Raw genomic sequence first — 27,503 nt, forward strand, 5'->3', positions numbered from 1 at the left:
GAATTTCCTTTGAAATGGAAAGAAATGCCCTGCCCAGGCCCCTTTACCTTGTAATGTAATTAGAGAATTGCTCTGTACTGGGCCAGTTAGGAAAAGTAAAAAGCCTATATCTGGCACAGAACTCAGTGCTTTCCAGGGATTTTATTTTATTTTTGTCTTTTTGGGCTGCCCCTGTAGCATATGGAAGTTCCCAGGCTAGGGGTCGAATTGGAGCTGCAGCTGCCAGCCTACACCACAGTCATAGCAATACCAGATCTGAGCCGAATATGCCACCTACACCTCAGCTCAAGGCAACACCAAATCCTTAACCCACTGAGTCCAGGGATCAAACCTATACCCTTCTGGATAATTTGGTTTGTTATCCCAAAGCCATTACAGGAACTCACTGGGTTTTTTGTTTGTTTGTTTGTTTGTTTGTTTGTTTGTTTGTTTTGGCCACACCTGCAGCATGCAGAAGTTCCCAGGCCAGGGATTGAATCCAAGCTGCAGCTGCAACCTATACCACAGTAACAATGGATCCTCAACCCACAGCGCCCGGATTGGGAATCGAACACCTTGCCTTCACAGTGACCCGAGTTGCTGCAGTTGGGTTCTTAACCCACTGCACCAGGGTGGGAACTCCTTTCCAGGGACTTTATTATTAATCTATGGCAGTATCATTTCCACAAGTGCTACTCCATGCCAGCTTTGGGTGTAAGATGGTTTGCATTCATTTCTTGTTCATTCTAACAAGGAATTCTTTACTCCACCTCTGCATAAATGATAGCAGGATGACTGGTTAATAATTTAGAGCTAAAATGGTGCTCAATATCACCAACAAACCTGAAAAGCACATACTATTTGTATTGCTATATTATGTTACATCTATTTACACATATGACCCTCACCTCTTATCAGAGACACTTTATGTATTCTTTGCAAGCCACAGCATCCGCAGCACTGTTCCCTGGATACTATTTGCAAAGAGATTTTGGAAAAAAAATATATTAAGAGGAATTTGCTACTGCTGTAAAGGCTTCTGAGATGCCTGAACTTCAGTCGGGCAGTCTCCTGACATTCTCTAAATGTGATCTTGGATTTGTCCCTGCCCCCTATTTTCCTTGAAGTTTCCTAAGAAACTTCTCACTACATCTCCTTGGCTTTGTTCATGGCTCTTCCTACCTCCTAACTGGGCTTTTCAGACTGCATTGTGAGTAATCCCCTTATCCATCTTCCCCTGGAGATTAGGGCTTCTGAGTGTTTCAATCATCATCTTACGATATATTTTATCCTCATTTGCTTCATCAGCAACTAGGTGCTCAATAAACATTTGAGGAATGAAATAAAATACACATGAATTAATATGGATTTGTATAGTATCAGGAGGTAGAAACAATTTTAAATTTCAAACTCAGAAAGAACTACAAGAGGTGCTGGCGTACACAAATGAGACTTTCCTCTACCTTATAACGACCATAGAAGGAAAGAACTAAAAAGTGACCCTGTGTAGCCACACAGTTCAAGTTTATGAGGATTTCAGAGAACTAACTCCTGAGCTGTATAGATTCTAAAATAGCGCTGCAAGAATTAGCAACACTACATGCTGTGCATCAGAGACTCTTAGTAAATACTTGTGAAATAACTAAATAGGAATAGAGTGGACACCATGCAATATTTCCAAAAGCAATATGTAGATTCAAGGAAAAGATGAGAACAGGTTCTAGATCCACCAATCCTGTTTTGTTTACCTACCATTTATTATTCTGTATGTGAATCTGTGTTCAATTCATTTACTAATTATTATTCCCTTTAAGTCTCATAGCTTGCCTGTGAGATAGTTGCTATAAACCTCATGAGTTAAGATGTGATAACTAGGGCTAAGAGAAATGAACTACCTTGACAATAATAACATAGCAAAAAAGTGACACAGCCTAGTTTCAAGCCCTGGCACCTTGGATCCAGAGCTGATGTGGATCCACTGTGGTGGATGGAGGGACGCCACTCAGACCTTCTTTAAGAGGAGAGCAAGCATGGTTGACTCCACCATGTCATTCATAACGAGGCCACACTTCCCCTGGACTGCTCCCAGACAATGAGATGTTAAAACCAGGCCATCATTGCCCAGCACAGCACTTCTCTATTAAGCAACATTTGCTCAGAGATTCCCTACCAGCCTAACCCAGACTTTCTCAAGACTTCACTGAGGTCTTTGGATCTCCTGATGCAATCCTTCTTTCCCTCCCTCTCTTTTTTGGCACATGTCAGATCTGCACCACAGTCTGAAGACTGTCTAACCTGCTTCTGCTCCCTTCCCCTAGGTCCTCAACAGGCAATTTCCCCAAGAAGTCTCTTGCATATCTAATCTCACCTTGGTATCTATTTCTTGGATGACACACCTGATACCAGAAGTGGTCCAGGAAAACAGGCAATATTAAGAGGTGTTAAGACAGGCTCACTCACTACACAAATGGCAGTGTTGACTCCATCCTGAAGAGAAAGTAGGGCACAGAATATCTCTCGAAGAGGTAGCAGCCCAGTTGCTGAAGATGTCACAGCTGCTGACCTGGGGAATGCCCTGTTGCAAGGGAATGCTCGTGACAGTGCAATGACTCAGGTAATTGAAAAATATTAGGGAACAATTCCTACAAAGACAAGAGGGTTTGTTGGTCACTCATTATCAAGTTGTACAAACTCTCCACAGAGGAACAATGTGAAACTAAAGGCGGTAGCTACTGGCTAAGTGAGGGAAGCAGGGGGCCTCTTTGGTAGCGTATTTCTTAGAGTGGAAAAAGCAAGCACAGCCAAGGAGCATGTGCAGACAGTAATAGAGCTGCGGAACTCCAGAGATATTCCAATAATAAAACAGCATTGGATTATCTTTACTGTCATCACTAAGTAAAGTAAATCAGAAAAAGAAAGATAAATACCATGTGATACCACTTATATGTGGAATCTAAAATAGGGCACAGATGAACACATCTACAAAACAGAAACAGACCCACAGACACAGAGAACAGAATTTTGGGTGCCAAGAGGGACAGTATGTGATAGACAGGGAGTTTGGGGTTGGTAGATGCAAATTATTACATTTAAAATGTATAAGCAATGAGGTCCTACTCTATAGAATAGGGAACTATATCCAATCTCTTGGGATAGAACATGATGGAAGATAGTGCAAGAAAAAGAATGTGTCTGTGTGTGTGTGTGTGACTGGATCACTACGCTGTATAGCAGAAATTGGCACAATACCGTAAATCAACTATAAATTAATAAATATTTTTTAAAACTTTTTTTTCAAAAAATCCCAGCATTCTTGGCTCTAGAACCTGTCCTCATCTTTCCCTCAAGTCTATGTATTAATCTTGGAAGCACTATAGGGTGTCCACTCTATCACTGTTTATTTCATTAATATTAAGAGTCTACTATGCACAGTGTATGATCTTGCTGACTCTTGTAGGGCTATCCTAGGATTTATACAGTTATTCGTATGTAAATACCCAGCCAAAATATGAGTTAAGCTAAGACCAGGGAAAACATGGGACCCTAGAATATGGGATGGAGATACTATCTGGCTGGATTCCCTCAAGGATTTTTACTCTGCAGCCACCACCCCTCCTCCCAAAAGCTTGCAGAGTTCCCCTCCACAAGGAGAACTAGCATTTCTCCTGTGTGGTAAGACACTGCAGAAGCTTCTCCTTCACAAGGATACAGATATCTTCCAAGGTGAGGCTCCCACCTCACCTCCTGACAGCCAGGATAATAGATAGGGTTAAATCCAACGTAAGTCAGCTGAGGCCATGCTGGGCTTACTAAGAGAGAAAGGAATTATATCCCCAGAAGGAAGGCAAGAATTACCTAGAAGGTATAGCAGGAGCCAAAAGAGACCCCTGGGTTGGATGTCAGTGTGTCTGATCAAAGGGCCAGTGAAGCTGGATAAGAAAGAATTAACTGACTCAAAGGCACTTTTGAGACATAGGGTTTAACACCCTGGGAAGGATCCCTAGAGAAGGGGCAAATCCACTCTGAAGATGGTGAATTGGTTTCCTAATGTGCTATAACAAATTAGTACAAACTTTAAGTGGCTTAAAACAACACAAATTTAGTAACTTACAGGTATGGATCACAAGTCTAAAAAGGATCTCACTGACTACAATCAAGTTGTTGACAAGACTGCATTCCTTCCAGAGACTAAGGGGAAATCTATTTTCTTTTTTTTTTTTTTTTTTTTTTATTTTCCCACTGTACAGCAAGGGGGTCAGGTTATCCTTAGATGTGTACATTGCAGTTACAGTTTTTTCCCCACCCTTTCTTCTGTTCCGACATGAGTATCTAGACATAGTTCTCAATGCTATTCAGCAGGATCTCCTTGTAAATCTATTCTAGATTGTGTCTGATAAGCCCAAGCTCCCGATCCCTCCCTCTTCTCCAGCTTCCAGAGGCTGCAGCATTCTTTGGCTCATGGTTCCTTCCTCCATCTTAAAAGTCAGCAGTAAAGCATCTTTAAACCTCTCTCTGATCATCCTGTCTCCATCTTTCACTAATAAGAACACTTGTGATTATATTGAGATACACCTAGGGAATCAAGATAAAGTGGGTAAACTCCCCATCCTTTTTTTTCCCCTGATAATTGAAATGTAAGTTTTACTATATTTATAAATGTATTTGCCTGACTTTTTTTTTTTTTTTTTTTTTGGTCTTTTGTCTTTTGTTGTTGTTGTTGTTGTTATTGTTGCTATTTCTTGGGCCGATCCCGCGGCATATGGAGGTTCCCAGGCTAGGGGTTGAATCAGAGCTGTAGCCACCGGCCTACGCCAGAGCCACAGCAACGCAGGATCCGAGCCGTGTCTGCAACCTACACCACAGCTCACGGCAACGCCGGATCGTTAACCCACTGAGCAAGAGCAGGGACCGAACCCGCAACCTCATGGTTCCTAGTCGGATTCATTAACCACTGCACCACGACGGGAACTCCCTGCCTGACTTTTTAACTCAATAAATTTTATTACATTTATAGTTGTACAATGATCATCACAACCCAATATTATAGCATTTCCATCCCTAATCCCCAGCCCATCCTCCCAACTCTCCACCCTGTCTCCTTTGGAAACATAAATTTTTCAAAGTCTGTGAGTAAGGATCTGTTCAGCAAAGAAGTTCGTTGTATCCTTTTTTTTAGATTCCACATATAAGTGATAGCATATGATGTTGGTGTCTCCTGTATGACTAACTTCACTTAGCCTGATAATTTCTAGGTCCATCCATGTTGCTGCAGATGCCATTATTTCGCTCCTTTTCATGGGTAAGTAATATTCCATTGTGTATATGTACCACATCTTCTTTATCCATGCCTCTATCAATGGACATTTAGGTTGCTTCCATGTCTTGGCTATTGCATAGAGTGCTGCAATGAATATTGGAGTACATGTATATTTTTGAGTCATGGTTTTCTCTGGATAGCTGTCCAGGAGTGGGATTGCTGGATCAAATGGTAGTTCTATTTTTAGTTTTTTTGAGAAATCTCCATACTGTTTTCCATAGTGGTCACACCAATTTACATTCCCACCAACAGTTTAAGAGGGATCCCTTTTCTCTAAACCCTCTCTAGTATTTATTGTTTGTAGACTTTTTGATGATGGCCATTCCGGCTGGTATAAGGTGGTACTTCATAGTAGTTTTGATTTGCATTTCTCTAATAACTAGTGATGTTGAACATCTTTTCATGTGGTTTTTGGACATCTGTATGTCTTCTTTGAGAATTTTCTGTTTAGATCTCCTGCCCATTTTTGATGGGGTGGTTTGGTTTCTGCAGGAGGTGTTTATAATTTCGCAGATTAATCCCTTGTAAGTAGCTTCATTTGCAAATATTTTCTCCCATTCTGTGTCTCTTCATTTTGTTTTTGGTTTCCATCCTTAATTATAATTAAATTAAGGACCCTACTTCAATCAGTCTGCAATATTCCTTTCGCCATGTGAGATAACATGTTCTTAGGTTTCAGGGATTAGGACATAGACATTTAGGAGGGAGGGTGCATTTTTTACCTAACACTGATGGCTCAAATTTTTTTAATTGACATTGTGTTAGTTTCAGGTGTACAATGTAAATGACATAAGTGCATGTTGCAAAACATCTAGCACGTCACATCACAAATTTTTTTCTTGCAATGACAACTGTTAAGATCTATCATCTTAGCACCTTTCAAGTTTACAATAGAGTATTGTTAACTGTGGTCACCAGGCTGTACTTTACACACCCAGAACTTATTTATCATATAATCAGAAGTATCTTTTTACTGCCTTCATCCATTTCACTCATCCTCCATCTCCATCTCTGGCAGCCACCAATCTGGTCTCTGCAGTTATGAGTTCAGGTTTTTTTTTTAGATTCCATATATATATATAGTTTTTTTAGATCATGAGTATTTTTCTTTCTCTGTCTGATTTATTTCACTTAACATAATGCCTTCAAGGTCCATCCATGTTTTTGCAAATGGCAAGATTTCCTTCTTTTTATGACCACATAATATTACATGGTACATAGCCAGTGACTCTTGAGAGCCTGGAGAAAATAATGGCCCATGTGGATAGAAATAGAAATGCCTAAGTTTTCCTGGAAAATGATAGAGAAAATTAAAATGTTCAGATAGATGGCATGCTAGATGGCGAGACGGTGAGTCTGAAAGACTCCCCAGACAAGGCCTCAGAGTACACACCATAAGGAATGTACTGGTAAGAGGGGCTCTGACATGGCTAAGAAGCCCAGTAGTGGCTGATGGTAGAAGAGGTAGTCACAGAGCTGCATTGTTAGCATATGTGAGGGTGATGGGCCCCAAAGCAATAGAGGCCAATAGACAGCATTTAAATGCCAGAAATCAGGAAGCTGCATTACTTTAATAACCACCAACATCAGAGGGGCAATCAAGTGTCTTGACCCACACCAAATTGTGGAAATGGTTAATAGAACATTCTATGTATTCTATATTCTATTCAAATATTCCATAGCACTCCTGTAAGCAAAATAGGCAGCCAAAGAGGATGGTGCTTAATAAGAACAAAAGGAAAAAACCAGCAGACCAGAGCAGGAGGCTGAGATCAGGTGTGCCAATGAGAAGAACCTTGCTAAGTTCCCAGACTCAAATGAATTTTCAAATCCAAGATTCATTGACTGAAGAAGTGGCCACGTCCCAAAAGGAATGGCTCTGCAACACTGTGGTAAGAATACAGTGTAATGATCTACTTCCCAGATGAGACCTACAACTGTTTACTCATGCATTTACTGTGTGTTGGAGAGAGGAGGACCCAGAGACTTTGAAGACTACTGAACACAGAATTTGAGTTGATATTGAGACCCAGAGACCCCCAAATTCATTGTTGACTCCTATTAAAGTCAGACCTACCAAGTGTCAGGCAATAAATGGAGACCTATTGAAGTCTGGCTTATAAGCCCTCTACCAGGTCCACAGACTCACCCAGTGGTCACTGCCATTTAAATGAGCCAGTGGTGCTGGACCATAGGCTTTCTGGGGAAAGAAAGGGGGAAAAAGTATAATGCCTGGTAGGCCTTTGTGTTCTGGAGACCATGTATCACTCACTTAGAAATAATGTTAGTCAATATTCTAGGTATGAGAAGGTGCCAGCTTGAGCGGGACCTGGCGTAAGAAAGGGCTCTGAAACAGGTCCAGGCTGCAGCAGGAGCAGCTCTGTCCCTTGGGCCATATGAACCAGAAGACCCAGCAGTGCTGGAAGTGTCAGTAGTGGTAAAAGACGTAGTGTGCAGTGTATGGAAAGCCCTAAGGAGGCATCTGTTGTGTGTATCTGTTGGGATCTGGAGCTGGGCCACGTCATTGGAAGTGAAGAAACAGCTCTGAGCTTGATATTCTGGATCTCATTTGGCTCAACTCAGCCTCAAGAGTGAGATACACTTACTTCCTTTTAACACATGAGGAAACTGAGAGTCTGAGAACCGCACAGAAAGCGAGAGATATATCCAGGAACCAGGATTCAAAGAGCCCGTCTTTGCCTGTTCTCTATGCTAAAGGCCTGCTCTCATCTAACTTCCCTCTACAAAGTACCCAAAATATTCTACCTAAAAATAGCTTCTGGACAAGTGACCTTCTCGAGCTCTCTGTTCTCAATAGCTGTACTTTATTGGAAAGCTACAAAATCTAGGAGCCCTTTGGGAAACTGACTTTGAAAATTGAATCTCAGTGAATTAGACTATAAATTCTGCTCTCACGGCCAAGAAACTCAGAGCCTGGAATAGACCTGGGAAGAGACTAAAGGTGAAGCATCTTAGGCAACTTAAGAACTCCCTAGAGGCATCCATTCTCTCCAAGTATTCTCCAAAACTAGGGCATCTTTGCAAGTAATTGGTTAAGTTGTAGAGGAGTGACACACAAAGACTATCTACCACAGCAGGCCAGCAGTTCTTACCTCCAGGAGAAGAGAATCTCTTGCTTCTACAAGAGCAGACTTTAAAAGAGTCTCTACCCCAGGGAAATGCTTTGAAAGCAGGGCCTGGTGACTCCCATCCCCTTCCCACGGAGAAGATTCTTTCCTCAGCCATTTGAAACCTGGAAGGCCCTGCTGAGAGGCCATGTGATACAACTGGGAACAGCATGTTCCTAGGAATCAGGCAGGCCATGTTCCATACCAATGTGCTTTGCAAAAGTTGCCTCAGTCTTCTCAACAACTTCCTCTCTAAGGGATAAAATCAGATGACCATAATGATGCGTAAATCAGTTAACACAGTGAAGCATCTAGCACTGTGTCTGGCATATTAAAGACCAATACTTGAAATACTTTTAAAATAATAATCAAATAAGCTTTGTTTAAACTAAATTTAAGAAACATTGAATTAAACAAAGTTAAATAGATATCTTGCCTTCAGAGCGTCTAAAACCCCTACTATGCTCATATACATTGTGAGTCTCTGAGAGAGGGCTTGGGCATATAAATAGCAGTTCCCAAATTTACTGGATCAAGAAACTTTTTTGGGGATACCGGTATAAACAGTACCACAAATACCAACTTCAAGCAAAATCTGATAGGCCCTTAACAAACCATACTTGTGGCTACAAGGACATCAGAAGTGTACTTGGGATTTGGGATTTTAATCTTCAACTCTATCATGTAAAATACCAAATTTAAAAAAAAAAAGGAAACACATGATTCAACATGTATTGACAACATACTCATGAGTGTTGTTTATATGGAATTTAAAATGGTGTGAGAGTTTCTCAAAAGGGTTCACCTACCAAAATATTATAATGCAAGTACAGCTAAATTATGAGATTAAAATACATGGTTTTAAGAGCAGATGTCCTCTCATTGTCCTCTGCAATGCTTTTACAGTCTTTGTATTATTTCCTATCTGATTCAGTAGATGGCACTGCAGATTTAACACAGAGAAAATCCCAAAGAGTAAACGTAGCTTCATCCTGAAGTAAATAACCTGTTTTCTCCCGTGTCTAGTGTCCAGTGTTATCTATCAGTCCGGAGGGGAACTTGAGCATTTTTCTGGAGGGGACAAGGGTTGAAATAGAGTAGGAATGGTTTTCTGCCCCTTCTCAAAACTCTACCAGTGTATCTTATCCCTGAAAAGGGGAATTTGTAGAGTTCTATAGATCAGGAGGAGCAAAGAGCATCATTTGGCAACTAATCCAGGTGTCAGACAGTGCTAATTAATGAGATCACTGATTCCCACTGGACGCAAACAGCATCTCTCAATCATTTGCAATACACTTCTCCAAGTAGCTACTGGGAATCAGTCAACAAAGGCACTGAAGATGAAATCTATTTATAATACCAGCCATAAAGTTTAGAGACTTTTCAAGATTGCATCCTGGATGAGAAGCAGAGATACTAAGAAATTTATCCAGGCCTGTTGACCCTCACTGAAGAGTTTTTACTTTGCCATGTCTTCATCCTCCTCCCACTAAGAGTCAGGCTATTAAAGTACAAACCCTGAGGACCAAGTCCAGAGAGTTAATTGTTCGGAGGTCTGACTGGTCTCACATGGCCCCATTATCCATTTGGAGAGGGAAAAATGAAAAGTAGGCCGAAGTTGAACCCAAAATCTGTCTGTGGGGTCCTGGTGTTATTTGTGCCACCAGCCTGGCAGGCCAGCTTTATCTTGGTCCAGGAAAGACCTGCTCTTGTGGCCCAGAATGGCACTGCCCTCCAGTTGCACCTTCCCTAGATGCCCTCCAGTTGCACCACTTCCTTATGCTAGAGCTTTTAATTCTTTGGCTTTTAAGGCAATCAGGTATTAATTCTGAGTCAAATGACAGGTCCCTTCATTAATATTGCTTTTTCAGGAAATTTCTACATTTTCCAGTTTGTAATCATGTTGCACTGAAAGTGCAGAGGTAAGTGTAAGCCTTTAAAATTTTCTTCTCAAAACCGCAGATGTCAGAATGAACATTTCCAGTTGTTTTGGGGGCATTTCTAGATGAAATCCACCCAGAATTTTAAATAGCATGCATCCAAAACTGGTGCTTGTCACCCTCTATTTCATTCCAGATTTCCATTTAGCAACTGCAAATCTTAGAGGCATTGCTATTCTCCAGCCACCCAGATTTAAAATCTCAGTCATTTTCAATTCCCATCTCCCCTCACCCCATTCTCATCAGTCTTATTAATTCCTGCCCTGCATCTATTCTTTTAAAAACTGTCAATGCAATATTTCAAGCATATAGAAAAAGTCAAAAGAATTACATAATGGGCACCCACCATTAAGCTCCATCAAATGTTTGTGTTTTGCCATTATTACTTAATGTTTTGGAAGAAATCAAAGTACCACTTATAGTTGAAGACCTTGCAATCCATTCCTGATATCATTTCCTTCCCATTTACCCATTGTTTACTAAACAAATATTTATCAAGCCTTATGCAGTGCCAGGCACTGGTCTAGGAATGGGAACACATCAAGAAATGGAAGAAAACCCCCTGTTTCATGAAGCTTACACACCCAGAAATATCAAACCATTCCAAATTTTTTCTCACATTTTTTCTCACCTAGCCCATTGTATGTGTCCAAAAATAGTATCCGCTTTTGTTTTGCAACTTTTCAAAATTTATCTAAATGACACGTTACTAACTTACCATATTTGCCTCACCTTTGGATAATTACCTTGAGACAGGCAGCTCTAGTTCACACATGTGAACTATTCTATAGCATTTCATTGTATGGAAAACCATAGTTTACTGATCCAGTTTCCCTGTTGAAGGACATGTATTTTGCAATTTTTCACAATTCAAAACCATACTGTAAACGCAACATTGCAAATCAATGTTACTTCAATTTTTAAAAAGGAAAAAAACTATACTGTAATGAAAAGCCCTTCTCTCCAGTGTTAAATTCATGTGGCTTCTTTCCTACTCCCCACACTTGATACAAAGCTTTGTTCCTAGGAGCTCAGCCAATATGTACACTCCTGAATAACAGTCTTCTAGGGTTGGCCAGAAATTTATTAGTGGACTATTCTAGCTTTTAGGAGATGTTCTGGACCCCCTACATATCCTCAGAAACGATATAAGGATAAAATTAAAATTAAAAGATAAGATTGTATTGGAAGAAATATAACTAAGGTGAATCAGGGTGAGATATCACTTTTTATCTTTGGCAAAAGCTTTCTTGAGTCCATCACTCTTAATCTTGTTACTAATTTAATAATAATATCTGTAGCAGTGTTTCTCAACCCTAGCTTCCCATTAAAAGTACCTGGGAGATTTTAAAACCCGCTGACTCTGGACCTCTCATCGCAGCAATAAAATGAAAATGTCTGGGGTAGGTCCAAGGCCATTAGTACATGTTTAAAGTGTTCCTTGGGTATTTCTAATGTCCAGACAAGGCTGAGAACCACTGAGCTCAAACTGTGGGCCACAGCTCACCCCTGGGCTGAGCTCTCTGCCAAATTTTGTGCAGAGTTATTTGGGCTCCAGCTAAAGATGCATATTGTTCTCACACTGTAATTAATCACTGTTAGCAATTTGTTGTTATCTGGGTAGATCCATTTACAGCCCTAACTGTGCACTTACGTACTCTCAAAGCTGAGTCCTTCCAGCTTCTACTCATCCTATGACATTTCCTTGCTCTTGGCTGAATGCTGTTGATACCTCTTACCTGCAGAAGGTTAAATGCCCATTACTGCTCTACAATACACAAATCCTTACTCAGTGTTCTACCTGAGAGGTGTTAATATCATGGCATGCTTTCTGGCTCAGTAGTGAAACATAAATAGCACACATTTATCAACGTATACAGTGTTGGCTAGTCTCAGGTTCTGGAATGAATATATACTTTTTTCAATCCTGAAATTTGCTCTTTCTCTATAGCACTGACTACCTTTTAATCTCTTCAAACGTATTACCAAAAATTTTAATATTCTAAATATACTGTGAACTTTAAAAGATTAGAAGCTACAATCCAAAGGGCTCATATTAGGTTGTGAGCAGAAAAAGTAAGTTCAATAAAGTCTACTTCATCTGACTTCAGCATCTGTCAGTGTTTTTCAAACTGAGGTCTTTCCAAGAACTCAATAATTACCCAAAATAATTTTATATTTTATATTTGATGCTAAGCAAAGTCTTACAGTAATTACATAATCAAGTATAGACTTCATTGAGTGTCGCTATGTGGTAGACACTCTGGTAAGTATTTAACTATATATTTTATCCATCCTCACAACAACCATGAGATAAAGCATTCTCTCATTAGAGATGAAGGAAAAGCATAGAAAGTTAAGAGCATATTAACTTGCCCCAAAATGCATAGCTGATGCTTGATGAGGTTGGGATCCAATCCCCAGCCAGGTAGTTCCCAGGTTCACCTTGTAATCACTAGTCTCTGCTACCCCTTGAAATATTAATAGAGTACTATTACTTTGTCCCCAATTACTGAGGAAAGAAGATGAACTTAAAAGTAATTGGTGCTTTTTGCCATGTGAAAATCAAGTGATGCCACAGCATTTTACCCTTTGCAATAGAACAAACAGAAAGAGTGATGATTAGAAGTGAGTTATCGCAGTTCACTATAGCAGAGACAGGCAGACTCAAAAGAGCCCATTCGAGAGAAGTCAGAATCATAATCACATTATAAGCAGCAATTTAATTTCAGCAAAACAGTGTCAGGCATCCTATTTAATAATTGTTGTTATTTGATTCTGACTGGTTTGTGGTTTTTCAGTATATTTAATATTTCTAAAGTGTTTTAAGTTTTTATAGCTATATCAGATTGATAAGTAAAACAAGTTTATGCCTAATTTTGTTTCTGCATATTTAGCTAATATTTCCTTAAGAGATTTATTTAAAATAAAATTATGGCACACATGAGAAATTTTTTTCCTTTTAACTGCAGTTAATTGACTACTCAAGTTTGATAAAAATGATATAGACTCAGGAATGAAGATGCACCAGAGTTCCCATAGTTCACACGAGGTCCAGTCCTGGTCCTAGGATGCAGAGCCCAAAGTCCCAGTGTTCTCTTGACCAGCCTTGTTCTGTCTGCCTAGATGTACCTAAACAGATTACTAGGAGAAGCTGACTAAGCATCCAGGCTTACCAGGATCTTGATTTATTTATTCCATTTTCTCATCTACCCAGGTTTTTTTGTTGTTGTTTTTTGGTTTTTGTCTTTTTAGGGCCACACCTGTGGCAAATGGAGGTTCCCAGGCTAGGGGGCAATTCAGAGCTGCAGCTGCTGACCTACACCACAGCTGATGGCAAAACCAGGTCCTTAACCCACTGAGCAAGGCCATGGATCGAACCTACAACCTCATGGTTACTAGTCAGATTCATTTCCACTGTGCCACAATGGGAACTCCTCTCCTTCCCAGTTTATCCATAGAGCAAGTCCACAATTACAGGTGACTACACTTTGAAATGAACACCCCTGTATTTGGAAAGAACTTCATTTTACCAAGGCATGGGCAGAAGGTTGACCCCTCTCTTCTAAGTTATCACAATTTCTGGCTGGAGAAAGGCACCAAAACATGCAACAAAAATTGTAGTTATCTCTTCTTCTGAAGCTTGCGTCCATCTCTGAGCACATGAAAGATGCATCCGTTAATTTATTTGTTTCAGAAAAGGTATTAATCGGGTCATGTTCTAGGGACTGAGACCACAACAGTAAACACAACAAACAACTCCATAGGTCAATTTCATAAGGTAAAAATTGCTGGGAAGGAAATAATACAGACTAGAGACAAAAGGGGAGGGAGCTACTTTAGACTGGGTGGTCAAGAAAAGTGCCTCTAAGAAGGGGAAATTTAGGACTTCCTGTCGTGGCCCAGTGGTTAACGAATCCGACTAAGAACCATGAAGTTGCAGGTTTGATCCCTGGCCTTGTTCAGTGGGTTAAAGATATGGCGTTGCCGTGAGCTGTGGTGTAGGTTGCAGACATGGCTCGGATCCCACATTGCTGTGGCTGTGGTGTAGGCTGGCGGCTACAGCTCTGATTAGACCCCTAGCCTGGGAACCTCCATATGCCGTGGAGGCAGCCCTAGAAAAGGCAAAAAGACCAAAAAAAAAAAAGAAAAAAGGAAATTTAATTACATGATAAGAAATAGAAGTCCAAGTATCAAGCATTAGAAAGAGAAAATGCAAAAATACATTATTGAAAAACCAAAGGAAAATGTTCAAAGGTTATGAGAAATTGTTTTGCACAACTCGATCAAATAAATATAACAAGCTAGATAAAATTGGTAGTTTCCTAGGAAATCAGTAGAGATAGAAAGTCTAAATAAACAAACCTCCACAGAAGAAATGAAGAATGTCATAAAAGACCTTCCCGCAAATTAAAAAAACAAATAAAAATAAAGCCACCAAGCCCAGATATTTCTACAAGAGCATTATTTTTTTAAAGGTCTATAATGATTTTTATTTTTTCCATTGTAGCTGGTTTACAGTGTTCTGTCAATTTTCTACTGTACAGCAAGGTGACCCAGTCACATACACATGCATACCTTCTTTTTTCTCACATTATCGTGCTCCATCATAAGTGACTAGATATAGTTCCCAGTGCTATACAGGAGGATCTCATTAATATCAGATAATCCTTGAAATACTCAAAATGGTTCAAAATAACAAAAAAGAGAAAAAAATCTTCAAATTTTCAAAAATTTTTTATAAAGTTAGTATGTAATTGATACTAAAACCAGAAAACATTGAAAACATACACACACAACAGAGGCTAATTTCATTTATAAATATTGTTGCAGAGATCTTAAATATTTGAGGACAGAATTCTACAATATATTAAAAAGTACATCATTATAAAATGAGTTTCATTTCAGGAATGCAAAGGTGCTGAAAATTAGAAGTTCTGTAAATATGGAACATCATATTAATAGAGTTAAGAAGAAAAATCATACTCTCACTCCACAGATGTCAAGAAGAAATCTGACTAAAAAATACTCAGTCATGTTAAGAATATGCAATAAAATAAGAATCAGTGGATATCTCGTAACATGATAAATATATGCCTCAGCAAAAAGCCAGCATAAGGCAACACTAGAACTAGACCAAAATGCTCTTTCTCCACTCTTCTTTAATACTGTATTGGAGAGTTTAGCTAATACAATTAAATTATATATGGCAATTAGAACCATTAAGAATCAGAAAGGGAGAGGCAGAACTATGAAGTAGATGATATTATTATATTTAGTAAAGTCAAAATAATCAATGGAAAACTACTACAAACTATAAAAAAAATTAGTTAAGGAGAGGAATGTAAAATTGGTATACAGAAATCCATAGCTTTCTCATATGAGAACAATAACATATTGGAAAACACAATGAAAGGGAAAAATAACAACAACAAAAAAAGCTGGACATAAACAATAAGAAATGCGTAAAACTCTTGAGGAAAACTAGAAAACACTACTTGAAAGATACCAAAAGAGGAGTTCCTGTCGTGGTGCAGCAGAAACAAATCCAACTAGGAACCATGAGGTTGCAGGTTCGATCCCTGGCCTTGCTCAGTGGGTTAAGGATATGGCATTGCCGTGAGCTGTGGTGTAGGCCACAGATGAGACTCAGATCTGGCATTGCTGTGGCTGTGGTGTAGGCCAGTGGCTACAGCTCCTATTGGACCCCTAGCCTGGGAACCTCCATATGCCGCGGGTGTGACCCTAAAAAGACAAAAAGACTAAAAAAAAAAAAAAAGAAAGAAAGAAAGAAAGATACTAAAAGAGACTGGAAAAATAAAAACTGCTACCATGTTCTTGGATAGAAGGAATCAACATCATAAAAACGTGGATTCTCCCTGAGTTTGCCTGTAAAATTCATCAATATCAATAAAATACCTTCAACTTTCTTTGGAAGCCGAAACAAGTTGATGACAGAGCTCATATAGAAGAAAAAAAGAAGTCTGAACATCCAGGAGTATATTGAAAAGGAAGAACAATGATGTAGAATGCCAACTCGACTAACTAGTAACACGTATTATAAAAGTCTTTACGTTTAAATTGTTGTGGAGTATAGTAGCGTAAAAAGAAGGATAAGTGAAACAGAATTTTTGGTGACTTTGTTAACACTTACAGGAGTACCTGCCATGGTGCAGTGGGTTAAGAACCCGACACTGTGTCTGCAAGGATGTGGGTTTGATCCCCGGCCTTACTCAGTGAGTTAAGAATCCAGCATTGCTATAGGCTGTGGTGTCGATTGCATATGCAACTCAGATCTGGTGTTGCTGTGGCTGTGGTGTAGGCCAGCAGATGCAGCTCCAATTTGACCCCTAGCCCAGGAACTTCCATATGCCGTAGCAGTGGCCATAAAGAGAAAATAAAATAAAATAAAATAAGTTTAACATTTACAGAGCACCTTGGGGGTGTATAAGGGTGAGCTACCAACCTTCAACAACAGATCACAAGGGGAATTGAAATAGAGGCGTTTATTACTTTTAGATGTCCTGGAGATAGTTCAGGGCATGCCTCAAGGAGCCATACAAGGAGGACAGGGCAGGGTGTGGGAGAAAGAGCAGTTGAACCTAAAGCCCATGCTTTTATTTGGGTCTTTTGGTGGAGTGTTTTGGAGTCCCTGGGTGAAGCCCAGACTGTTTAATTAAAACCAGAGAGACAGTTTAGGTAGGCTTTGCAATCTTATCTAAGGGGCACAAAATGTGAGTGCCCTGGAGGGCAGGGGATACTGTTTATCATCAAAGCCATTGGGGGAGTGACATCAGGAATCTACCTTTACTTGTGACACTGTGGGCAAATAGCTAGAGTGTACACTGAAGGGGCTAATGTAGGATGAAGGGCCCTGCAGTCCACGTAGCCACACAAAAATGGTTGCTGATGCAGCAACACGAAGGAGAAGTTTAAACTCTTGACAATTATCTGAAAACACAAGTGAATTAAAAATTTAGCAGTTAATGAGGACAGAATCTCAAATCAGAGAAGAAAAGATGGACTTCTTATGTTGGTATTAGGACAACTGCAGAGTCATTTGAGAAGATGGAAAGTGTATGATCCCATACACCAAAGTAAATTCCAAATGGACTCGATTTCCCAATGTAAACAATAAAGCTATGTAGGCACTAGAGGATAATATGGGTAAACTCCTTTAAAATTTTAGAAGCAGAGAAATTTTCTTTACTTTCACTCAAAATCCTGGTACAATAAAATAAAAAGAAATACACAGATGATAAAAATTTTAATTAGCATGGAAAAAAATTACCATAAGCAAAGCCAAAAGGCAGGTGACAAATTAGGGAAAATTTTACTATTAAATTCCTAAGGAAGGGCCAATATTCCAAGCATAGATTCTCTAAAAATTAAGAAAAATATCTGATTTCAAACTATACAAAGCTATAGTAATCAAACACACTGATATTGGCATAAAAATAAACACATAGATCAATGGAACAGAAAATAGAGCCCAGAAATAAAACATGAATATATGGCCAATTAATTTACAACAAAGGAGCTAAGAATATATAAGTGGGAAAGGGCAGTATCTTCAATACATGGTGCTGGGAAAACTGGACATGTAAAAGGATAAAACTGGACCACTGTTTTATACCATACACAGAAAGTAAATTTAAAATGGATTAAAGACTTGGAACATAAGATTTGTAACTTTAGAACTCCTAGAAGAAAACATATGTGCTAAGCTCCTTGACATATAACTTGATAATGATCAAAAGCAACAAAAGAAAACATAAACAAGTGGAAATACATTAAACTACAAAGCTTCTGCACAGCAAAGGAAACCACCAAGAAAATGAAAGGCAGCCTACAGCATGGGAGAAAATATTTGCAAATCGTATTATCTGATAAGGAGTTAAAACTCCCAAATATAAAGAACTCATACAACTCAATAGTAAAACAGCAAACAATCTGATTTTAAAAATAAGTAGAGGAGCTGAGCAGATGTTTTTCCAGTGAAGACATGCAAATGGCTAACATTTAGCTGAAAAAGGTGTTTGACATCACTATAAGGAAGATGCAAATCAAAACCACAATGAGATATTGTATCACACTATTGGAAAGGCTATTAACAAAAAGATTGGAAATAACAGGTGTGGTCAGGGTGTAGCAAAAAGGGAACCCTGGTGCACTGTTGATGGGAATGTAAATTTGTGGGGCCACTATGGAAAACAGTATGGAGTTTCCTCAAAAATCATTTTTGGGTATTAATCCAAAGAAAATGAAAACACTAGCTTGAGAAGACATATGATATGCATCCCCATGTTTATAGCAGCGTTATTTACAATAGCCAAAGTATGGAAACCACCTAAGTGATAAATGGATAAATAAAGTGTGACACACGCATATAGTCATTATTATTCAGCCATAAAAAAATAATGAAAATTGTCATTTGGAACATGTGTGGACCTAGAGGGCAGTATGCTAAATGAAATAAGTCAGACATAGAAAGACAAGTACAACATGATCTCACTTATACAAAGAATCTAAAATAAATAAATAGTTAAACCAAGTTCATAGATACAGAGAACAGATCAGTGATTGCCAGGAGAGGGTGAGGGATGGCCAAAATGAGTAAAAGGGATCCAAAGGCATAAACTTCCAGTTATAAAATAATTAGGTCAGGGGATGTACTGTACAGTATGGTGACTATAGTTAATTACACTGTATTGCATATTTGAGAGTTGCTAGGAGAACACATCTTAAAAGTTCTAATTGTAAGAAAAATAGTTTTGTAACTATGTGTGGTGACAGATGTTAACTAGACTCATTGGGGTGATCATTTCACAATATTTCACAATACACACAAATATCAAATCAATACATTGGACACCTGAAACTAATATAATTTATATGTCATTTATACTTTAATAAAATAATTTAAATTTAAATTTTTTAATTAAATAAAATAAAACTAAGAAAAATAAAGACAGAACTAATGGAAAAATGGAAAAAAATATATGAAAAGCAAATGGGGGAAAATGTAATTGAAAGTGATTTCAGTCCTAGTAAGAGAAATCCAAAATAATAACTTTGAGATACCCCTATTTACCTGTTAGATTAGCAAGAATTCAAAAACCTGACAGTGTATACTGTTAGCATGGCTCAAAGAAGACAGTCTCACTCAATATTGAGGAAAATGTGAAATGATACAAACCCTGTGGAGAGAAATTTGACAATTTATAATTGCAACTGCATTTATCTTTTATCTAAGAATCCCAAAGACTCACTGGTAAAAATACATATGATTTGTAATAACAAAAGACTGGAAACAATCCACATGTCTAATGGCAGGGGACTGAGTAATGCATTACGGCATATGCACAAACAATGGTACTGGGAAGTTATAAAAATAAGAAAAAAATTGATACAGTGAAATAGAATTATTTCTTGCTGTATTTTAAGTGAAATAAGGAAGACACAAAGAAGAATGTATAATGTGCTACCTTAGGAACAAGAAAGGAACACTCCTGAACTTATATTACAAAGCCGGCATTACTCCAATGCCAAAGCGAAAAGGACACTGCAAGAAAAGGAAACTGTAAGGCCAATAACCCTGATGAATATAGATGCAAAAATTCTCAACAAAATATTAGCAAATTGAAATCAAAAGCACATGCAAAGGATCATGCACCATGACCAAGTAGGGTTAATCTCTGGGATACAAGGATGCTTCAACAACTGCAAATGACAGGATCAAACTGGAGGGCATTATTCTAAGTGAAAAAAGCCTGACAGAGAAAGAAAAAAAAACTGAATGGTATTGCTTTTTTGTGGAACCTGAAAAAAAAAAAAAAACTGAACACATAGAAACAGAGAATAGAATAGTGATTATCAGTTATAGGATGAATGAAGACTGAGTAGCTAATATATAACGTGGTGACATACGTCCTATAACTGAAAGCCCCCACCAGAAGGAAATACCGTATTTCCCACATCATACTTCCATATTTGCCAGTAAATTTTTTGTTAAAAATGGGAGCTGAGATGTTATTTGGTTAATTCAAAGAAAATAAAATGCCCTCCCCAAATGGGAAGATTTCTCCTCAATAGAGTTTGGAAAGCATTCTCTTATTCATAAAAACATTTCTTGAAATAGAAAATATTCACTTATTTAAATTTGAAGTGAATCACCCATAGGGAGGAAAAACTTACTATTTTTTTTCAATAACTTTCTACAACATGAATACAACAATATTCTGCCTTAATTTAAAACTGGCACAAATTCTTAAAGTATATCATGATTTCTTTCCAGCTTTGCCTCCATGGAAACAGAAATATAGACTCTACACCAACCTGTCCCTTATTTGCTGCAGAGCTTATCATACTTGCATAATAAATGTGAAAGGGAAAAAAAAACTCAGTTCAATAGGAACTGAGAATAAACATGCATAATTATATTTGTCCTCATTCTGTCATCTTGCAAATATATGTAATAGATATTCATAGTCTTATCCACAACCCATAAAAGATCAATTCTCCAAATTATAGAATGTTTATTCTCCAAAAAATTTCAATCAGAGCTGCACCATAGCTGATTCATTTGACTTTTTATTATATGTAAATTAGTTTCAGAATTTACTATAGTCTTTGACATTGATAGATAACACTCATAGGCAACCAGTGATAGATGAGACCAGTTGCTAAAAAGTGACCATATTATCCAGGACAGTAAAGGATATAATTACTAGGTCCTCTAAATGGAGAGGTTCCCCAGAATCTCTTTTGCAGGTGCCTAAGGGATGGAAATTAATCCTTTGGCCAGTGCACTTTTCCCCAGGACTGCCACAACTAAACATCACACACTGGGTTGTCTTAAATAAGAGTAATTTATTGCCCCACAGTTTGGGGGCTACCAGTCTAAGACTGAATAGTCACCAGGGTTGATTTGTTCCAAGGGCTGTGAGGGATTATCTGTCCCATGCCTCATTCCTTGATTCTTGTGGTTTACTGGCAGTCTTTGGCATTTCTTGGCTTACAGACACAGCACTCTGGTCTCTGCCTTCATGCTCACATTGTAGTCTCCTGTGTATACCTCTGGACATGGTATTCTTTCTACAAGGGGACTAATCATTGTGAATTAGAGTCCTACTCTATTCCAGTTATGACCCCATCATAACTAATTATATCTTCAATGGCCCTATTTCCAAATTTAGAGGTCCTGGGGTTGAGGACTTTAGCATACTTTTTGGGGGAACACAATTCAACCCATTAACAGCCAGAGAGTCAAAAATGGAAAAAGGTCACCATACTGCTTTCCCCAGGTCAACTAGTAAAGATCTGCTTTCTGATTTTATAGAAGTATGTTGATATTGGTTCTAGCCACAGCAGAAGAAAGGGTCTAAATTATAATCAGTATAGAGTTTGAATGCAGGCTTCAGGTGTTCCAAAACCTTGAAATTTAACAGTGAAAGAGGAGGTGGAAGATTATTTTCTCTTCAGTTAATCGTCTGAGAATAAGCAGTCAAGGGATGATTTGACTATCAGGTACTATCATGTACACAGGCATCTTTCATAAGCTTGCCATCTTTAACATGAAGATCCCATCTCTGGGCTCAAGGTGGCTGCTGCAGCTCTTGCCATCATGTTCATTACACAACTATTAGGAAGGGCATTGAGGCAAGGGAGGGTATGTTGTTCCTTTTGAGAGCACAATTAGAGATACAGAACATACCACTTCTCTTGTCCCCATGGAACAGAACTTAGTTGGATGGCTATACCCAGCTACCAGATGTAGTCATGGGCTATACCTAGGCTGAGAAATGCAGTCCTATCCCCATGACCAATTAAAGCTATCACTGTGGAAGAATGGGAGACCCCCATGACCAATTGAAGTTATCACTGTGGAAGAATGGGAGACCCCCATGACCAATTGAAGCTATCACTGTGGAAGAATGGGAGAGCGGATTTGGAAGAGCCATTAACTGTCTCTGCCACATCCAATCCACCCAGTCACACTCCTTGACTTCTTGCACTGTGCCTTCTACCATTCATATGAAATTACTCATTTTCAAGTTTCAAAGGTTTAATTCAATCCCCTTCCCTTTCAGCTTCTCTGCAACATTTGATAAAATTGACCTTCTTAGAGTTCTTTATTCCTATCCTCCTAATTCTCCTGTTTCTTCTTCTTAGTAAGAGTATTTTCTGGCCTCTTTTTTCTCCTCCTTCCAGTGAGCAGATGTTCCCCAGAGGCCTGTCATCCCAGTCTGTTTTCATCTTCCTATGTGCTCTCATTCTTGCAAAGTCTTCAGCTCTCTTGATTTCTGCCATTGGTTTGAAATTGATGCTTCCCATATCTCTATATATTTTGCTCTACATTCTCTATAGTACTCCCACTCCATATTCCCCCACAATGTGCTAGACTTTACTACCTGGATATCTTGTCAAATCTCAGACACCCAAAACCAGATTTACCCTCATATCTCTGAAATCCCCTTCATTTCACCCTGGCTCTGGTTTATACTGTTAGTATTCACCCAAACAATGTCACAGAGTTTTGGCTTTTTTATTTATTTATTTTGCGTAGGGCCATACCCGGGCATATGGAGGTTCCCAGGCTAGGGGTCAAATCGGAGCTGTAACTGCTGGCCCATGCCACAAGTTTTTTTTTTTTGGTTATTTTAGCTTTTTGCTTTTTAGGACAATACCCATGGAATATGGAAGTGTCCAGGCTAGGGGTCAAACCAGAGCTGTAGCTGCTGGCCTACACCACAGCCACAGCAACGTGGCATCTGAGCTGCATCTGCAACCTACACCACAGCTCACAGCAATGCAGGGTCCTTAACCCACTGAGGCCAGAGATCAAACCTACACCCTCATGGATCCTAGAGTTCATTAATCACTAAGCCACAAAGGGAACTCCTTGGCTAACAAGTTTATAAAACAGCCCTTCTACCACCTCTTCTTTCTTGCTGTCAGAACTTGTCTCCCTTTCTAGGAGTTCCCATCATGGTGCAGCGGAAACAAATCCGACTAGGAACCATGAGGCTGCAGGTTCGATCCCTGGCTTTGCTCAGTGGGTTAAGGATCCGGCAAGGATCAGCTGTGATGTAGGTTGTAGACATGGCTTGGATCCTGCGTTGCTGTGGCTGTGGTGTAGGCTGGCAGCTGTAGCTCCAATTTGACCCCTAGCCTGAGAATCTCCATATGCCGTGGGTGGGGCCCTATAAAGATAAAAGACAAAAAAAAAGAAAAGAAATTGTCTCCCTTTCTAGAGGCAAAAAATGCCAAATATCCCCTTTCTGAGCCTTCCTTGAAGCAATAGGTCTCAATTCTCGACAAGGAAATGCGAGATAAATTCTTCTTGTATTTCTTCTAAATATTTTCCATCTTTCACAAGGCAATTCTCAGAAGGGCCCTCCTCTCCCTTTTTGCTGCTGTGCACAACTATTTGAAGACAAGCCTGAGAAGTGAAGTTAATATGTTAAGAAGAAGCCAGTGACATCATGACTGGCTACACCAAACCCGAATTTGTCTCAAGACTTATTGCTATATGAGATTGTAAATGTCGTTAGTGTTCAGACCCCTGTTGATTAGGAAGATTTTGTTACTTACACCTGAATGCATTCTAACTAATGTGTATGGGAAACATGCAAATATCCCTCTCTGGGAGTTCCCATTGTAGCTCAGTGGGTTAAGAACCCTACTGGTATCCATGAAGATGCAGGTTTGATCCCTGGCCTTGCGCAGTGGGTTAAGGATCTGGCATTGGCACAAGCCAATGTAGGTTGCAGATGCAGCTCAGATCTGGCATTGCTATGCTTGTGGTATAGGCCTGCAGCTACATCTCCAATTCAACTCCCAGCCCAGGAAATTCCGTATGCCACAGGTGCAGCCCTAAAAAGAAAAACATTTTTTTCCTCTTTGGCATCATATTACATATGAAATTCCAAAAGCCAGCATAAACTAGCATGTCAGACTGGGATACCCAGGAGCCAAAAACATTATTTGGAAGAATGAATAACATGAAAAAAATCATCTAGTGATGAAATCTTTTGGCTAAAGATGAAATCTATGAGCTAATAATGAAAAAGAACAGTATGCTTGCTTACACTGCAGAAGCATAAGAGAATAAAACAGAAAGGGATAGTCACAAGTCTATTCTTTGTTCAGAATTAGTTCATAAAGCAATTTCACAATTAACTACTGGCCTAGGAAACTCCCATTTGCCCTCGTAGTTAAAAAAAAAAAAGTCTGCCATACATATTTTGCCAGCAGTAAATCTTTGGAGGGCAGGAAGAAACCAATGAAAGTGGTTCCCTTATATTTGGATGGTTACTTACAAAGATCATTTTTAAGATTTTCCAAACTGATTTGCTTACAATCCACCACCATTTGTTCCATCTTTTAGAAAGAAAAAAAGGTTCATTTGTCTACACCTCTCATTAGAAAATGATTTCCCAGGTGTAACTACTAATTTATTAAACATTCTATTGAATACTGACAATTTTTATAACACTCATTGAAACATATAGATGGATAATCCAGTACTTTTTGAAGTCATAGCATTCTTAAAACCAGAGTAGACAGAGCTCAACAAATAAAACACAGACACTTTGACATGAGAAACAAAGTCTTCTCCAAAGGAGTTCTCCCACCAACCCAACGCCCTTTTTCACATTCTCCACCAATATCAGTTTTCCCCATTTGGTTTGGCTCCAGTGAGCCACTCCCAGAACAGCCACAAATACAGACTTAATCCATGTTTTATGTTAACAGATCAGATCAGCTTCTATGGTGTTCTTTTATGCTCAAGTGAATAACTACAGTAGCTATGATATAGGGACCTGGTCTTACTTTTAATATACAAACTGTAGATATGGAACTTCATCAGTTGGAAGAGATGGCAGCTCCCAAGGAAACAGATTTCTGTGGGGTTTGTGGGATTTTCTGTGGGTTTTGTGGGGCAGCTCCCAAGAAAACAGGGGGTGTTTGCACCCTTGCAGAGGGTGGGGTGCAGAAGGGTCATCAGTGAGCAATACAATGGCTGCCTCGGCACACTGTAAATCAATTACACTTCAATAAATAAAAAAAAAAGTACAGAATTTCAGGCCAGCTAAACTTCAATGGGAGGCACGGAGGGTGGTGGAAAAGAATTCAAACTCTTGAGTCATAAGAAATACCTTTTAAAATATTACCATCAGTTTTCACATAATATATCTTTCTGGGGTCAACTACTTTCAGAAACACCTGCTCTTTTAGGCCTCTGCACTTTTATCCTAAATAGTGTGGTATCACCAAGAAAAAGAATCTCTACCCATTGAAGTCCCGATTAATTTTCTAGCAATTACCTTGCACAGAAACAGCCTCTAGAGTACTATTTCATCAAAAACTGTTCCAGGTTCACTCTAATACAATATAGCATATTTCAGTCTTACATAAATGGATTTAAGTATTATTATTCATTTAATTATTATTTTCAAACTTATGTTTTTTAAATAAAAGTTGATTTTTTTTCCTAAACTGCTAAAGCTTTTTATACACATTCAAAAGCATGGCTCAGTTTTTGGACATTTACTTTGCAGCCTGGGAGCTCCTAGTTAACCTGGATAATTTTAACTGCAATTAGCACTTTCAGGCAATCGATGTCAGATTGTCATACCTCAATTCTTTGGAATATTAGACTGGGTCTTTCACAAAACCCACAAATAACTTTCAAAACACCTTTTTCCAAATCATCTAGAGTCTCTTTACCTCTAAATCAGAGTAACCAACATAGATGATATACAAGATGTGACTTGAAGATTACTAATTTTACAATGCCTCCTCAGAATTTATACACTGCATTGAATAATGTTCTCCTTTAAAATAGCCACCTTTTTGACACTTATACATTCATCCTGAATGCGATCTCACTAAGTGTCAGGGCCAGGCACTAATACTTTGCTGGGTCTGAGAGTAAGCCTTAATGAAAATTCTATGACTGAACAGATGTGTGAGTGAGTGAATGAATAAGTAATAAACAGATTGATGAACTTAGAGCCTCTTCTCTGAAGACTCCCTCCGAGCCAATACCACGGTCATTTTAGCATCTGCACTAATAGCAAAACTTTGTGAGCTTGAAGTGAATTTGGTTAGTGAAAACAGTCAAAAGTCACTTAGAACAAGACTTGGGAACGTGAGACACAATTCAGTGGGATAAGGGCACTTAGAGAAACACAGGCATAATCAAAACATTACAAGTCTGACTTTTGCATAATTGGGCTATGAAGGCAATTCCAGAAATGCTTTGAGCAGCAACAAAACTCTGGATTAGGCATATCAACTCCAGGGTGAGTGCTTTGAAAGGCTATGCTCGTATAGAAAAACCGGCATGCTAATTTCCATAGTAATTTTCTCTAATGGGCTTCTACCATTATGGTCAGTGTTTATATAATACTTTTTAAATGTGACTTACACGAGTCTTAAATCTGTGATTACTCCCTTTCTTCCATCTGCAAAATGAAGGCTCAAACTAGATGACCTCTTTACAATTTTCAGTGCTAACATTCCATAACTCTATAAATAAATACTTTAAATATTGTTCATACATCTTCAACCACTCTTACAACATTTCAGAGGTTTCATATTGAGGGGAACTGTCTCTTTAAACAGCCGCAGGGCCTCAAGGGAAATCATGCTTTAGTAAGCAGACCGTGAGGTAAAAGCTACTAGAGCAAGTAAATGGGACACACATCTCCCTCCCTCTCTCCATCCCTCTTGCTCTCTCTCTCTCTCTCACACACACACACACACCCCTACCTGTCCCATTAGCAGTAAAGGATCTGTCCCCAAACAAGGACAATTATTGAAGTTATCATAATAGGTTACCTTCGCATGAAATCAGTCATATAAATCATACAGAGTACAGTTGCTCGTTAAATGATTGGCCAATTTTCACAAAGCAGTTACAACTTCAAAAGTGGAGGAGGTGCTTTCAAATGAAACTATGACAGCAGCCTTGAGTAAGTCCTGCTTCCGGCTGTGTCCAAAGTATCTTATTCTGTAGATTCCAGGCTGGGCACTATCTGGAATGTGCCATTGTATCGTTGTATTGCTATAGCCCAGCAATCCTTTGTGCCAATAGAAACTGTAGGTAGGAAGCAAACAAACAAGCAA

The 27,503-nt window shown here is 38.9% G+C and overlaps 1 protein-coding gene across 3 annotated transcripts in view; it reads right to left on the bottom strand.

Annotated features, from left to right (window-relative positions):
* ASAH2 (N-acylsphingosine amidohydrolase 2) overlaps positions 17,615 to 27,503 on the bottom strand; it is a 123,264-nt gene continuing 113,375 nt past the window's right edge. For all 3 annotated transcript variants that reach the window (XM_021072693.1, XM_021072694.1, XM_005671250.3), the window contains one exon: positions 17,615 to 27,474. In XM_021072693.1, the coding sequence (XP_020928352.1) occupies positions 27,282 to 27,474 (193 nt within the window). In that variant the 3' untranslated portion in view covers positions 17,615 to 27,281. The remainder of the gene's footprint in view (positions 27,475 to 27,503) is intronic.

Source organism: Sus scrofa, chromosome 14 (assembly GCF_000003025.6).
Source record: "Sus scrofa isolate TJ Tabasco breed Duroc chromosome 14, Sscrofa11.1, whole genome shotgun sequence".
NCBI classification, from domain to species: Eukaryota; Metazoa; Chordata; class Mammalia; order Artiodactyla; family Suidae; genus Sus; species Sus scrofa.